A 16,464-nucleotide genomic window follows, 5' to 3' on the forward strand; every position below is an offset into this window, starting at 1 on the left:
TAATTATTTTGATATTGTATGCATTTAGGAATGATAGAGGAATATGAAACCAGCTCTATCAGTCTGTATATGTCAGATGTGGAAACCAAGCATACTGAGCTGTTTAACATGTGGATTTTTCGTGGATTGCTTCTACGGGACATAAATTTGTGTACCGGGTATTCTATTACACCTGCAAATATGACTTATCATTATTCATTAATTTATGGAGAATGTTAATTCATGGATGAGAGATACCAAGAATTCCTTGAAGATTGAGCCACGAAAAAATCTAATGAATTTACAGTTAAGCACTAAAACTTGGAAATTTGTGAAACGGTACCATTTGCTCTCGTTATGGAATTTTTTTTATATAAGGCAATTCAGAAATTTCTTCTGTCTGATTAATATTTACATAGAAAGGAAAAATTATTTTATTCTGTAAACTCTTCCACACTTGTAAATAAATTTGCCCATTTTAAAATTAATTTCTCAAACAGATTTGTAGACAAATTTAATTAAAATCCTACAATATTGTTTACAAGGGCAAAAAAAAAAAACACCCCTGTATACTGTATATATAGAGCAAGTGTGAAAAAAAGAGCTGAATTTCCTTTGCAATTTTAAAGAAAATTACGAGGGTCATTCAAAAAATACATAGACAATGCTTCTTATCGTCATATATTTATTACAAGATTATAGATCAACACATTTACGTAAACATAAACATTTATTTTGTTGAAGTGTGAAGTTTCATACCATTTGATTAAATAGAACTCATGTTAGCCAAATTTTTAAGCAACATGTTTTGTTAAACGGTACCATTTGCTCTCGGTTAACCAACATTATATACGTCAAAGACAATGTTGAGGAATTTTACAAAATTAAATTAATTTTCTTAATTTCCACACGGTTTGTAATGTCATCTCCATTTAAAAAACATATCCATAACACTTAACAACTACTTTCCTACACAATTGTTTACAAGGGCAAAAAAAACAAATATAACTTGTATATAGAGCAAGTGTCATTGTTTTCAATTTCTTTGCAATTTTACCATGTAACTCTATTAATTCAAAAAAACAGTGAGGCACATGTCACGTCATATATTTATGACAAGTTAGATCAACTCTTTACGTAAACACATATTTTTAACTTTAACCTGTTTCTTTGCAGACAATCCATCGTCCGATTCAAACTAGCTACCACTCAAAAATTGTATTTTCCATTTAATACAAATACACAGATTAATTTTCATACAGATCCTGGTTTATACGGATTTTTTAAGCTTGTAGAAAAAGTTTCCTAAATGTAAAGTACAATTTTATTGCTACTTGCTGCTCCGTGATGTCCTCCAACGTCATGGTTTTTTTGCTTTTTTTAATCAAGTCCATATGTATTTAGATACTGATATCTTTTAAATGGAGCGACATATTACATAACCTGATTTCATTTTAATTAATACAGCAATACTTTATTTAAACATGTAAATTTCATTTCGTTTCAGCTCCATTTATTAGAGGTATGGCTGCAAATACTATAAAGTGAAAATTAGTAAATTACTCAATTTTGACGATGCTCCGTGACCCCATTTTTGCTGTTCTAAATCCTTGGTAATTTGAATAAATATGAAGATACATTCCAATTTTTTTACTCAAATTATTTGAATCTGTTGTTAAAATATTTGTACCAAATTTGGGTATAATATGATGTTAAATAAAACAGTTAGGACAAAAGTCTACGAACTTTTTGAATGACCCTCGTATTTAAAATCCATTTGTGATATATATGTTTAAAGATCTTGCAAGACAGAGAATGAGATATGAAGAGAGTGTGAAGAGTTTACTTAATTATAGCATTTATTGTGAAAATGAAAGCTTAATAGAAATATGTTGAAAGTTTAAAAAAAATTTGAGAAATAAATATTAATAATATATTAAATTTCTACATTTGTTTGGGAATTAACACTTTATTTAACACTTGTATAAGATTCCTGGGGCCATCTTTAAAATAATGGTTCCTTGCCCTCTCCCGACTTGGGGTAAAATTATTTGTTTGGATGGATGGTGGAAAAATCTTTTTTCTAGAAAATTGTAACTTATTTGCTGACCGGATATGAGGAATAAAAAGAAAAAAAATATATTGTGTCCTGGAATTATAAAAAAAAGTTTTGGAGTTGGGGCTATTTTGGTCAGTCGGTCGGGAGATATTTCTTCAAGGGTGGCCTGGTAGTTAAATTAATGGCATTCCACTTTACATGCATATGTATGCTGATTCATTCAGAATTCAAAGTATTGAATCTGATACATGCATAGATGATAATAGGTATCAATATACTACCAATGAATGAAAAGTTGGAGATGGAATTTTTTTGTACAAAAGAGTTTAAAGTTTAATTAAGAAGTAATGAACATATGGAGATGACGAAGGGAGAATGATTATATTGTTAGAATTTACTGTGAATTATGTATTATGGACATATAAGCATTGCCCTAGTACACCATGCTGAAGTAGACTCCAGTTGTACATGGAAACAATTTCTAGAAAAAGGCAAGTTACTGTCTAATAAGTTGGCATTATAGGGATAAATTCAACATTTCACAAATGACATCGTTAGATCACTATTTTCACATTGAATTGTCTACGGGACGGTTTTTTTGATTGCTGGATCATGACTGTCACAAGGGAGGTGTGACTGGTTAACAAGGGATATTTTATCCGCCATGGCACCTGATCCCATCCCTGATATTTTTAGGGGTTCTTATTTTCTCTGTTCCAAACTGTCTAGTGTTATTCCTAGGGAATTTTATCCTTGATTTGTTTTTTATCCATATATTTCATCAAGATTGAGTTGATCACTCTCTGCAACAGCGCTTAGATTCACAGAATTTTTTTCCCACGAGCAACATGTACTAAGGCTGATACATGTATCAACAGTCACATTATCTTCAGAAATTGTGTTATGGGCAAGGAATCAAACTTAGGACCCCTGCATCTGTGCATGTGTTCCACATTCTGAGTTACCCATATGGATATTGTTCAATTACATTCCCCTCTTCTAGCTTTAATACTAAGTTCAAGAGATAGTCAGCAGCACCAAATTATCATGGGCAAAGTAGATTGATTGATTGTATATTGTTTCCTCTCAAGAATTTTTCACTCATATGGAGATGCCAACACTTGCTGGTGGAGAGCTGCAAATTTTGACCTATACCTGGTACTCGACACTGAGGGCAATGGAGCAGTGAGAAATCTTTTTTTGTGCCAGCACCTACTGCGACACGGGACCTCAGTTTATACGGTCTCATCATAAGGAGCGGTCTCCACTTCCCACAATGGGATTCAAACTTGTGACGTAAGGATCGACTCTTTACTTCACTTCTCAAGAGCAGATCCTCTAACCACTGCACCACACGGGTGACTTGGCAAAGCAGAAAGAATATGACTAGCCCATAAATCAAAACCTGAAACCCCTCTTTTACTAGTCAGGTGCTCTATTTACTAAGTAAACCAGGCCTAGACCATTTTATCCTCCCTCCAAAAATTTTCTACAGTTTGCCCTTGTGGATACAACCCACCTAAAGACACAATCCAAGTTCTTTTAGCCCCTGGCAGGACTTTCACCTGCAAGTCCTACAAATGTCTTTGCCCTCAAATTATTAATGGGAAAGGGGAAAATATATGACTGGATCAGGAATCGAACTGGGGACCCTCTGCATCATAAGTCAGGTGCTCTTAATAATGAGTGACCCAGGATATCCATGGCCAATGCAAGCAAAAGAGATCAAAACAGATATGCAGTAAAACATTTTTATTACTAATAAAATAAAACAATTTTATTTCTTGTATCTTTTCAATTCTAAGGACATGTTTATTAACATGCTACACATTTGTATAATGAAATAAGTACATACAACACTCATAGATCAATTTGTAATTAGAATCATATCATAATTTTTTTTTTAAAAATATGACCAAGTATCTAATGAATGATAAAGTAAAAATTCTGTAAATTATAATACATGTATTAGTCTATCTAATGATCAATACTACTGCTTTTGATTTTAAAACAAAGATTTTAAAAAAGTAAATATTTTTTTCATCTCCTTCACACACCCCTCCCTCCCCAATTCTGTCATTTATTAAAATGGGGAAAAAATCTTCTCAAACGGAAGAAAATTGCTTAAAGTTCAAAATAAGTAATGGCAACAGTTTGAAAAAAAAAGCATTTGCTTTAAAATGTTTAATATCATAATTCAAATACTTTCATTTTTCAGAAATTACATTTTCTAATTATTTTATTTCATATAGTTTATAAAAACTCTTTTTAAAAAATCTTTAATTTTTTTAGATTAAATTAAATTTCTAATTGTACTCTTAGGGAAATAAATAATACTGGTAAATAAAGATTTCTTTCATACAAAAAAATTGCATTGAAAGAAGAGGGTACAGTTTGAGCTTAATTGTGCCCTAAAAATTTAATGTTCTTAAATGTTGGCTTTAACAATAGTTGAGAAGATGAATATGATAGATCATTAAAGAATATGGCATAAAGTAGGACCCACAAAATCATAATTTGGTACATTTCTAAGTTTAACAGAAAACCCATTTCTGTGCTAATATTCCCTCCTGCCCAATTTTTTGATATATTGTGTAAAAATGAAAAATAATATACTCCAGGGCGACGGTGAAATAGAAAATTCCACTGAAAATTTCTTTCACATACAAAAAAATTGCATTCAAATTTCATTTAAATCTTTAAAAGAAGTGGTCAGAAATACCAATGTTTATACATATTTCCTGGAAAATTCTACTTTTTTCCCTATGAAACTAATTTTTTTAATATTCATGTAGTATATAGTCATGTTTCACTCAGAACAAAACAAAATAAATTTGATATCATGTGGTACTTAGCAAGTCCTCTCAAAACATATAAAATTCTGAGAAGAAAATTTACAACAGAATAGAAAAAAAAAATTGCACTTTGTAATACTTCTAATAAAATATTGGTGATTCTGACAAATACATGTATACAATTATTATAATGGAAAAATTTTAAATTACTAAAACAAATTGAAAAATAATTCAAAGTTAACACATTTGATAGAAATTAAACGGAAGTCTAATTAGATAGCTGAAGTGTTAAAAATTTGTTGTTCTTTTTGCTTACAATAATTATAAAAGGAATTCTTCATACAACTTTTATTATCCGGAACACTGACAACTTGAACACTTGGGATAAATACTGGTTAAACTACCAGGTATAAGAAGAATAGTTTACCAAAAAAAAAAAAAAAAAATTGAAATTGTAATGAATTTGATATGTGCATTCAGCATAGGCAACTAGTATGAAGGAAGAGAGATTTATTTGAATATCTTTTAATTAATATGTTATGTTATATTATAAATGTCTGATGCATCAATCTTTATCTTTTGGCATTAATTGCTTTTTCACCCCTAGAACAATCAATTTAAACAGAGAATATTCATCATTCAACATTACAGAAGGAATGTGCTCAAAAAAGACATCTATAGCCCATACACATCTAGATTTACACTAACTTCACATTAACTTGAGTCCAGAACTAAAAGCTGTGTTACAACTTTATACCACTATTGGAGAAAGCAACTAATGGAAAATGATATGGTTAAAAAATATGCAAGTTAAAACCGTACAATCATGCAATTTTTCATATCAAATCACCCAATTATTGCTACAAAAATTAAAATCATATATATGAAACCAATAAATTTAACATATTAATGTAATGAAATTGTAAAAGTATAATGCCAGAATGATCTTTTATATATCTCATTAATAATGAATGCATTAATGCACTTTTGCACAACCAATATATTTTCAATCTAATAAATTGATAACATAGCCCTGTGTTTTACCAAGTACCCCACACAATGCACAGCATTTATTTCTTTAATTACATAAATACATATAGAGAGAAATAACATGCACACTACTAACAAAAATCGGTACATATGAAAATATCCTTTAGAATTTTTTTTTGTTTTTTGGTAAGACCAACAATACCCCCAAACAAACAGTTTCAATATTGTGATCATCAGTCCAATCCAATTTCATTATTAAAATGAATTAGTCACATGTAGCATTTTATGTTTATCATCATTTACAATTTTGACATCTTATGCAGTAAGCATGGTAAGAATAGAGTCTTGTACGTAGTTTGATAAAAAAATATTTCAAATGGTTTTATGACAGGAAAGAACATTATATTGAGATTAAACATAGAAAGATTTTTATCTCAGACATTAAACAAAAAGAAATCTCTCAAGATATTATAATATCCACTAGTATATACATGACTTGAGGTGGGATATATATATATGTTTCCATGATAATGTTAAATTTTCGGTCTTCTTTTTATGCATGATTTCCTTGTATTCCTCTTATATATCCAAACTTATACTTCCCTTCCATCCAGAAAGAAAATGTCACATCACAAAAAAATAATTTAGCTGCTGATAATAAAAATGTCCTAATTTGAGTAAATCATAATTTCTTCTTTTGTTGCCTCTTCTGCTGTTCTTTTTCTTTTCTTTGTTGCTTCATTTTCTTTTTTTCTTCTTTTGCTTTTTCTTTCTCCCTTAAACTTTTGAACAGCTTGTAGGCAAAGAAAGCTGCAACAGATGTATTTATAAATACAGTGAAGTGTATTACTATTTTATTTCTTAATTTCTTCGAACACAAATTGAAATATGAACTGAAATATTGCAAAAAAGGTCCAAAGGTTCATAACATATTTTGATGTAAATGCATATGAAAGAAAATCAAGAAATGTTGAACCAATCCTATAGCCATTGTGCCGGTTTGGCATAATTAACAGCTGTGCACAGCCCCCCCCCCCTCCTGCATTTTTAATTAGTTTTATAGTAATACATTCATAAGTCTTTACATTCCACACCCAACTGGCAACATGCTCAAATATGTGTACTGAAGATTTAAATATAACTGCACATAAATAATTCTGTAACATTTTATCTACAACTATTCAATGAAAAAAGCATACCGGTAATATGTAGTTTTTTGCACTCCCCCACACCACAACTTTTTCAATTATCAATACATTGTCCATGTCAAAATCAGTCAAAATATTCTTTTAATCTATCTTATTACAGGGTAGAAAATTAAACTGCACTGACCATATTGTGCTAATTCTTTCAGTTGTTCAGAAAATTATTACACACTTACAGACTAAACAGATAACAATTATTCCTGGGATTATAAACACCGTGTTGTCTATGCTCTCCTTCACTGGTCCAGAACCGTAGTCCACCATGGTTGACTTGGTTTGCGTCGACAAACAAATGACAAATGACAAAATATGGACAGCACTGCAAAAAAGCCCGTCTGGTTGTAACTTTCACCCGGAAGCGACGTTGACACAGGAAGTTGTTTTCAATCGTGCCTAAAAAGAAGAAAAATACGCTAGGACCAGAAATTTCCGTAAAGTTCTTATTTGTGTTTCCTATCAGGTTTCTTTACAATTTTTCATCTATAAAAATTGTATTTTAAAAAACAAAATCTTCCCCTTTAACTTTAAAATCACCAAGGAAGCCAGAAGGACAAGTTGTCAATAATTTTATCATTACGAATCACTCTTGGTTTGAATTACTTCACAAGCATTAAAAGAGAAAGCAAAGGTAAAGGTCATGGCTGTGACACTTGCAAAGTGAGTTGATCTATTTCAAGCGATATTTCTCTTTGTAGATGGGAGGAAAAACAAGAAAGATTTTAATAGTTCACATATATATGTCTGTTTTATATTTTTAAAGAAATTCAGCTTTAAGCTTATCGTTGTGTTTAATTAAGAAGTTGTATCATAATGACATGCAGAGGAATTTCGAACAAACGCAGCTGATTGCAGCATGCAATAGATTCTGTTGACAATCTTTGAGCGTAAACCCTGAAAATCATTTCTTTCAAAAGATTAACATCCATCACATGGTATAGTTGCAAATATATGATCTAAGGATACACCTTGGAGTGTACATAAATACACAACCCAAAGTTCTTCTCTCTTTGTTTTGAGTTTGACTTTTCTCATATATAGCTGACTAACCCCTGAATACAGCAGTTTTATATGCAGTTTAAGGTAAAATAGATTTATTATAACCGATTTTGGGCCCTTCAGGGCATACAGGTAAATAGACAGAATGTTCTATCATTAAAATGATATTGTCATTTGGACCTGGTTTAACGATAGTGGTGAGGGCTATTCCTGGGACACAGTTAGAATAAGATTATTCTAACTAACAAGTAAAGAAAAACACACGTATTAGAAAGAAATTCAAAATTGTTAGCAGCATCAAAAATAGATATAATTCCATTGTCAGACTTCAGTTTGTATTGTTAATTCACAGGGCGACTGCGAAGCTAGGAGTTGCAGGTGGAGCTGTGTATCTAACTGTGAAGGAAGGATTGTGGGGAAGCAGTAAAGAAAGTAATGAAGCGTACAAACGACTGAAAACCAAGACGCTGGACGAGTGGTTACCTGCTCCTGTAGAGAAACCAACAACAACCAAGAAGGTGTGTACTACCTTAATAATACCACCATAGGTACATAGTGAAAAACATATGTAAAAGTATTGTAAGATTGCATATCAAGTGAAATAATATTTATAACCTTAAGGCTACATAATTACAATTTTTAACTTGTAAAATACACCTGGGTCTCGGTTGACAGTGCATGCATGTAAAACATCATCCAGGAAGTTTCACCTTTTTATACACCTAAAAAAAGAAATAAAGAGTCTCCTTCAATTTAGTGGGATAATTACACTGTCAAAAATTACAATATTCCAGAAATAAGGAAAAAATAAATAATATTGTCTTTGCATAAACATAAGACCTAAGGCTGTATACTGCAATAAAAAAAATATATTCATCATATTTTAATCGATTTTGTTTGATTACATTTTGATATTTTTTTCACCAACAGATTGTTGCACAAAAATCAGTGAAGAAAGAAGCCACACCAGAAATAAAACCCCAACAGCCATCACAGTATAATGCTTGTAAGTGTTGTCTGGCAAAAACTAAAAATTCTTAAACCTTAACTGTGTAACAGGAAGAGAAAAAAAATCAAATCAGGACTAGTCATCTGAATTACTAGTCAGGCGCTCTATCCCCCTAGCTACCCAGATTGATATTACTGTAAAATCACAAAGTTTTGATAAGTAAAATTTTCATGGTTTGAGGAAATATATTGGGTTATGGGGATTTGATTTTGAGGTTGTAGAATTGTTCAGTACATGTAGTAATATACATGAAAAATTGCAGTTGGTAGTAAGAGGAAATAAATTTGTGGGTCTCTTCATACCTTGAAAACCACGAAAACTAAACCTCACGAAAATTAGTGATTTCACAGTACCGGTGCTCTTTTCAAATGTGATTAAGTACTACTAATCTCAGAATTAAGTTTATCTCTTCTCATTGTAGGTGTGAACAGTGTCTTCACGACTCTTGCAGATCTACCAGAAACAGTGCCAGAAAAATTTAACTCAGTTGTAGCTTACTTCAAAGACCTAAGTGGATAAAAATCTTGTTGACTTTACATTTAGTTTTTGTACAGTGTGTAAATAAAATAATGTAGAAAAGAATTATTGTATTTGTTTAGTGTTCCGTCAGCCTGGTGAGTACATGGGGCATGATCAGTATATGGGGGCTTACTTCAGGTGTGGCCACTCAACAGGGGATGCTTACTCCTCCTAGGCACCTGATCCTCTGGAATCTAGACCTCTGCAATTTTTAGGGCTCATGTTTTATGCCCTGTTCACAATCTTGTATTTTTGTGGATTTTTTAGATTGGTTTTCATCAGTGTAATCAGTTCAAGTTATGTAAATAAGAAGGACCAAAATTGCCCGTACGAACAAAATTTTGTTTGGTGATTCCCAATTTATAGCCCATGCCTGATATTTTACTGGTGGCTGTTAGGACAGTTATCAAGAGTAAACTGCTTGAGCTAATGGCAACTGCCTCTTCAATTCACCTTGACACAATTGCACTTTATGTGATGATGTTAAAGGCTATCTTCTTTTTGTCACAAACATTACTCTTGTATAATAATGCTATCTAGAATAAAGGCAAAATCTAGCACCACATGGATGTTCTAGACTAGTAGGATAGCCTTAGATGAAACATTTAACTGCAATAATGTCATCTTTAAAAATTTGGTTGCCCTCTCCTGACTTTCTGGCAAAAAATGACATAGCTCAATCTCCAGAAAACAATTATTCTTAGCCTTAATTTGAAAAATTTTCCTTAAAATATTTTTCACAGCTACCTATAGCTATCAACCCATATTTTTCATCCAGAGTAAGGAGAGGGCAAACACACATTTTTTTAAGTTTGATGTTCTAATGTCGCATTCTCTATTTTTCTTAATTTGATAATCATCCCCCCTCCCCTTCAAAAAAGAGGCCCATGGGCCACATTGCTCACCTGAGAAGCTTTGACCATTCCGTTCTTTACCAGATTTCCCCCTTGTAATACATATTGTGACCCGACCCTACCCCACTGATCATAATTTAGACAATTTGAAATCTACACTACATGTACCATAGGATGTTTTGATTCCCCAATGGCCATTGTAAAACTTTGATTCCCCATTGAGGCCCCGCCCTACCCCTGGGGTCATAATTAGAACAATTTAGAATCTACACTACCCAAGGATGCTTCCACATAAGTTTCAGCTTTTCTGGCCCAGTGGTTCTTGAGAAGAAGATTTTCAAAGATTTTTCCCATATATTTCTTTGTAAAACTTTGATTCTCCATTGTGGCCCCGCCCTACCCCCGGGGGTCATGATTTGAACAATTTAGAATTTACACTATTCAAGGATGCTTCCACATAAGTTTCAGCTTTTCTGGCTCAGTGGTTCTTGAGAAGAAGATTTTTGAAGATTTTTCCTATATATTTCTATGTAAAACTTTGATTCCCCATTGTGGCCCCGTCCTATCCCCGGGGGTCATGATTTGAATAATTTAGAATCTACACTACCCAAGGATGCTTCCACATAAGTTTCAGCTTACTTGGCCCAGTGGTTCTTGAGAAGAAGATTTTTTAATGACCCCACCCTATTTTTGTCTTTTCTTGATTATCTCCCCTTGTGAGGGACCTTGGCCCTTCATTTTTACAATTTAAATTTCCCTCTACCCAAGGATGTTTTGTACCAAGTTTGGTCAAAATTGGCCCAGTGGTTCTTGAGAAGAAGTCGAAAATGTGAAAAGTTTACAAACGGACAGACAGCTAGACGGACGGACAAAATGTGATCAGAAAAGCTCACTTGAGCCTTCAGCTCAGGTGAGCTAAAAAGAATGGTAAGGGGTACTTAACTGCAGCTTATGCAACATCCCTTGAAGTTTGGTCTGGTCAAGACTTTGAAATACCAAAACTTTTAAACCTTTCTGTGTTCCAGAAAATTTAGATTACACACATTTAAAGCAAATGTAATAGTGTGCACCTATGAAGGAAACACATATAAAAGTTAATTTTGCCTGTTGAAAGAAAAGTTTGGAATAGATCAAACTGTTTCCAAAATTTACAGCTGTTTAACTGTGTAGAAAATGTGTGTCTGATGCAGGCTCATGCAGCACCTAAAGCTGCATACTATGATACATATGCACAATCTCTGGATAGTTAATGCTTTCAATTTCCTGAAAGTAAACTTGCGCTCCAAAAAATATTGCCTGTTCACTAATGTGAAAAACATAGGTACAATGCTTTAAGTGAAGCAGATCTGGTATTGTGCATCCCTAGATGCATCATCCATGCAAGTCTTGACTAGTTGGGATTATTTCTTGGGATTGACAAACCAGTATACTCCATAACGCTTTAAATTTGGATGCAGACACTGATGAGAAGAGTATAATTCATCTTTTATTACAAGTTTGATAACTCGCTGCTGAAAGAACATTTTTTTTGTTGCATGTAAGTTCCTTAATAAACAACCTAGACAAAGAAAGCAAAGTACACAAAAACAAAATTAATTTTTTTTTCAATACATGTGCATAAAACTGGTAGTTCTACATGTAGAACAGCGTATATATGTGATTCACTTTGAAGTTTTGTTTTTTTTAAACAAACAAACATGATTTACTGAAAGTCCTTTCCAGTATAATGAATGCATATCTTATCTGATCACATGGCTATAAAAGGACGACAAAACAATTCATTTATAAATAATAACATCAAAATGAAAAAAAAAATCAAAGAAATTATCCCCAAACATATGCTCACTTTATACTTGTTTTCCTTTGTTAATATTTTATACAAAAATTAATATATCTTATAATTTTATTAGTCAGATTCAAATTCTTCCTCAGAATCAGATTCATCTGTTGAAGACATGGAATCGATGTCAATATCATCCCCTGTATGGATTTTTATATGATTCTCAAGAGCCCGCTTACTACCACATTTTTTGTCACACACTTCACATGCATGTATGTGTACCGCAGACTCCCCGGTGTGTGTCAACATGTGTCGCATCACATGTTCCTTCCTACGGAACCGACGCCCACAAACATCGCACTCGAACTCTCGCCTCGTGTCATCAATGCGAGGATTATATGTCAATTTCTTCTTCTTGCCTTTATGATTCTTCATAGTTTTAACTTTCTCTTTTAAATTTTCGTGTACGTCTTGATGGCGTTTAAGTGAATACGCTGTAGAGAAACTTGTGTCACATTTCAAGCATTTATGGCGCGGTGATTCTGGAAGTCCTTGATGAGTTTTCTGGTGTCGGAGTAAATTGCTTATCTGGGTGAAATCTCGGCCGCATTCCTCACAGGAGTAAGGACGCTCACCCGAGTGAGTTCGCTTGTGTCCATTTAAGTGGTGATCATGTTTGAACCCTTTTCCACAAACATCACACACAAAGGGACGGTCTGTTGAATGTATCTTCATGTGATTTTTAAGATGATGCTGTAATTTTGCTGTATAATTGCACTGTCCACAAGCATATGGATAAACATAGGAGAATCCCTCCCCATTACTTGTCTGATTAGAAATCACCATCGCTTCGATGTTTGTTTGAATGGCACTTTGGATCTCGTCTTTCATTTCTTGACTCAGGTCAAACTCACATTGATCTGTCCCTGCATCTTTTTTTTCCTCCTTCACAGAAGAGCTTGTCTTGACAGGTCCTTCAGTGTCAGAAATATTTCTCAAGAACATCCCCTGTTCAGATGTTTCAATAAATGTTTGTTCATCATCTTTCCTTTCAATTTTTACTTCGCTGCTATAAACCTCATCACTTGGATCTTTTCCTGTAGTTTTAGAATAATCACAGCTGTTCGAGCCATCCTTCATTTTTAATCTTTTCAATATCACAACAGGTTGTTTTCCTGGAAATATACGAGAAGTGGAAGGTCTTTTCTGACTATTATTTTTGATCTGTGAATCATTTGCTTTAAGTGAATTATATTTTACAATGGTTATATGTGAGTCATTATCAATGTCCACATTCACAGAATTGGTATCAACTTCTCTTGTATTTAGTTGAATCAAATTATCATTTTCTGTTTTATCAAACCTGCAGCCCTCCCACTTTATTTTGGTAAAACCTTCTTTCAAATTTTTCTCTACAGTTGTCTCTGAATTTATTTCATTGTCTTCTCTTAACTCTTTCTGATTATAGAATTCATTGTTCCTTTCAAAAGATCCACCATTGTTAGAATCATTAATACATTGTTCAGACTTGATTTCAGTTTCTTCTAGCATTCCAGGTTGAGAGTTACCCATATGACCAAGATATTTTTCCATGCTTCTCTCCCCTCCTCCTTTTCCGTGCTTTAAAGTTACCATTCCATCACTAAGCAATGGAGAAGATATCAATGAATTTGTATTATCCATTTCTGTTGCTTGTCTATTTAAATTACATGTATCACAAAAACATTTCTCTGTTTTATCATGCAATGGGGCCTCCCACTTTATTATGGTAAAAGCTTCTTTAACATCTTTTTCTTCTGCATCTGTCTCTGGAACAGCATCAGTATTTTTCTTTGATTCTTTCTGATTGTAGAAATCAAGGCTTCTTTCAGAACATTCACCATTTTCAGCATTGTTTATAGTATTTTCAGACTTATTTGCCTTTTCATCTGACATTCCTGGTAGAATACGATCCATATGACATTTTTCATTCTTGTTCTTCTCTTCTTGAGCTGTGTGCTTGAGAGCAACCAGTCCATCGCCCAGAGATGGTGATGAAGTCACATGACCTACATTTTCTTCCTTCTTCATTGAAGATTCCATATTTGAGGGTTGTGAAACATTTGTCTGTATAGATACTGGAGATGTTTGTGTTTTACTAGTATTTTTCTGGGTGGTGAAGTACTTAGTATCATCACTGGTATTGCTGGACTCGTGTTTGATACAGGTTATTGAAAGAGAAATAACCTCCATATTTAGCCTCTCTGCAACCAGGCTTCTAACAGTATATGTGCATGCATGCCATCACAATGGCCAAAAATGTTCCAGATCTTTTTCTACAAAAAAGAAAAGCCAACATTAAATATGCAAGATAATTTTAGAGAACTTCTCCAGACAAGTGAAGACACTTGTTTCATATACAGGGCTCTGAGGTGTCTGAGATTTAATTACTGTTTGTACTTTGTGAAAAGAAAAAGTAGGGGCTACCTCGTACATGAAAGAAGTGCTTAATATGCAGACAAAATGAAAAGTTTATCTTGATGGAACATTTAAATATGATTAAACAATAAACAGATTATTCAAAGGTTTTCAAAATAGTACTTTTTGTTGGGGGAGGGGGGATGTGAAAATTATCACTTGCACTGCAAACTCAAAAATAATTCCTGGGAGTAGAGAAAATTACGACTTGAGCATATACCAGCAATTCAACTCATATACATATCACTGCTAACTTTGTTCTTGCAGTAACAACAATTACATGTAACATGATTTATTTAATAAAAATTCACAACATAAACCAAGCCCATGTCAAAAGTCTGTGTATAGTCTGTTGATCAGGGTTCCTGCATTACCAAAGAGCTACCAAGGAAGGTATCTATGATACATATGGCCTGAACTGCTACAACTTATTGGATTGTAAAAAGTACATTTAAAATGCTGATGAAATGACCACATGCATCATGTGCATATGAATTTCTATCAATATTTATAAACCGTTATATGACTGAATAGAGTGATATATATTATACCCTTTCCATATAAATACTTTATTTATATATGGGGTATATGTATCACATCAATCATATGACGGCTTATTGATAGAAATTCAGAGACCTGTGGTGTGACCAGGAATCAAACCAGTCTCAAGGACATGTACCTGGGGTTCCAAATGTCTCGTGTGGTTTGAAAAGGTAGATCTTGGTTAAACATGCACTTGTGCTTGCCCACAATGATCACAACATCAACATTTTAGAAAATGGCACAATAAAGGAACCTTTTTTATCACCATCATACTTACCCTTGGCTTTGCTTTGGAGTTTGGTTTCGCATTTCAATACTGGAAATATCCAGAGCTTAGTAAAATTAAAACCAGATATAGGAAGAAATTTAATTCCGGAAAAATGCACTAGAGCTGAAGCCTCTTTCTTCAGATTAATTTACAAAAAAAAAATAAATCCCGGTCGTTTCCTTTTAAGATGATAAGAGTTTCATCCTAGATAGCATGACTTTATATATATCGAGCAAACATCGGTAAAATGCATGGTTAAGTGGACAGCGTTTGGCTGAGTTGAACCATGCCAACCTTTTCCATTATTTTAGGATTCTTATGTAGGTCCAACCTAACTAACATACTTTTATTCGCTTTAATTTTTAAGGAATTAATGAATGTTGGCCTTACACACGCCCGTAGAATCAATTTCGGAATTGGTCAACCTTTCATTGGACACCAACAACCTTGACCTTTTGACCTTGACCTTAGAGATTTCTGTACTTGTGAAAAAACTTTAACCTCGGCCATAAATTTTGAACGGTAAGGGATAGGGCTTTCATACTTCATATATGTAATCCTTGTGATAAGACTTTTCATGGATACCAAGAACTTTGACCCTTTGACCTTGGAGTTTGACCTTTAACAAAGCAAACTTTGACCATAACTTTTAAAGGGTTAAGGCTAGTGCTTTCATACTTTGTAAAACATATTTAATCCTTGTGACAAGACCTTTTGATAGCAAGACCTTTGACCTTGGAGTTTGACCTACTTTTTAAAATTTTTAGCCTTGGCCATAACTTCTGAACGGTTAGGACTAAGGCTTTCATATACTTCACATATGTATTCTTTGTGGCAAGACCTTTCATTGGATACCTTGACCTTTTGATCTTGACCTTGGAGATTTTCATACTTATGAAAAACTTTAACCTTGGCCATGACTTTTGAACTCTAAGGGCTAGTGATCTCATACTTCACATATGTAATTCTTGTGAAAAGTCCCTTTATTGGATACCAAGAACTTTGACCCT

General features: G+C 33.2%; 2 protein-coding genes and 1 long non-coding RNA gene across 3 annotated transcripts; 1 reads left to right on the forward strand and 2 right to left on the reverse strand.

Moving 5' to 3' along the window:
* Positions 1–6,381: 6,381 nt before the first annotated feature.
* LOC134229143 (uncharacterized) lies at positions 6,382–7,410 on the reverse strand. The gene is made up of 2 exons (XR_009984133.1): positions 7,205–7,410; positions 6,382–6,633 (listed from the first exon to the last, which is right to left on the reverse strand). It is a non-coding gene; the product is annotated as an uncharacterized LOC134229143 (long non-coding RNA).
* A 236-nt stretch (positions 7,411–7,646) lies between these two features.
* Positions 7,647–9,615, forward strand: LOC134229144 (uncharacterized). The gene is made up of 4 exons (XM_062710854.1): positions 7,647–7,685; positions 8,377–8,542; positions 8,955–9,030; positions 9,455–9,615. Exons 1-4 carry the CDS (start codon positions 7,666–7,668, stop codon positions 9,550–9,552), a joined length of 360 nt encoding a protein of 119 aa, XP_062566838.1. The 5' UTR covers positions 7,647–7,665; the 3' UTR covers positions 9,553–9,615.
* Positions 9,616–12,241: 2,626 nt separating this feature from the next.
* On the reverse strand, positions 12,242–15,487 carry LOC134229160 (zinc finger protein 845-like). Its single transcript, XM_062710865.1, has 2 exons — positions 15,464–15,487; positions 12,242–14,501 (listed from the first exon to the last, which is right to left on the reverse strand). The coding sequence occupies exon 2, from the start codon at positions 14,416–14,418 to the stop codon at positions 12,313–12,315; it is 2,106 nt and encodes a 701-aa protein (XP_062566849.1). The 5' UTR covers positions 14,419–14,501; positions 15,464–15,487; the 3' UTR covers positions 12,242–12,312.
* Between the last annotated feature and the right edge of the window lie 977 nt (positions 15,488–16,464).

Source organism: Saccostrea cucullata, unplaced genomic scaffold (genome assembly GCF_032062105.1).
Source record: "Saccostrea cucullata isolate Sc308-1 unplaced genomic scaffold, CSIRO_AGI_Scuc_v1 ctg572, whole genome shotgun sequence".
Classification (NCBI taxonomy): Eukaryota; Metazoa; Mollusca; class Bivalvia; order Ostreida; family Ostreidae; genus Saccostrea; species Saccostrea cuccullata.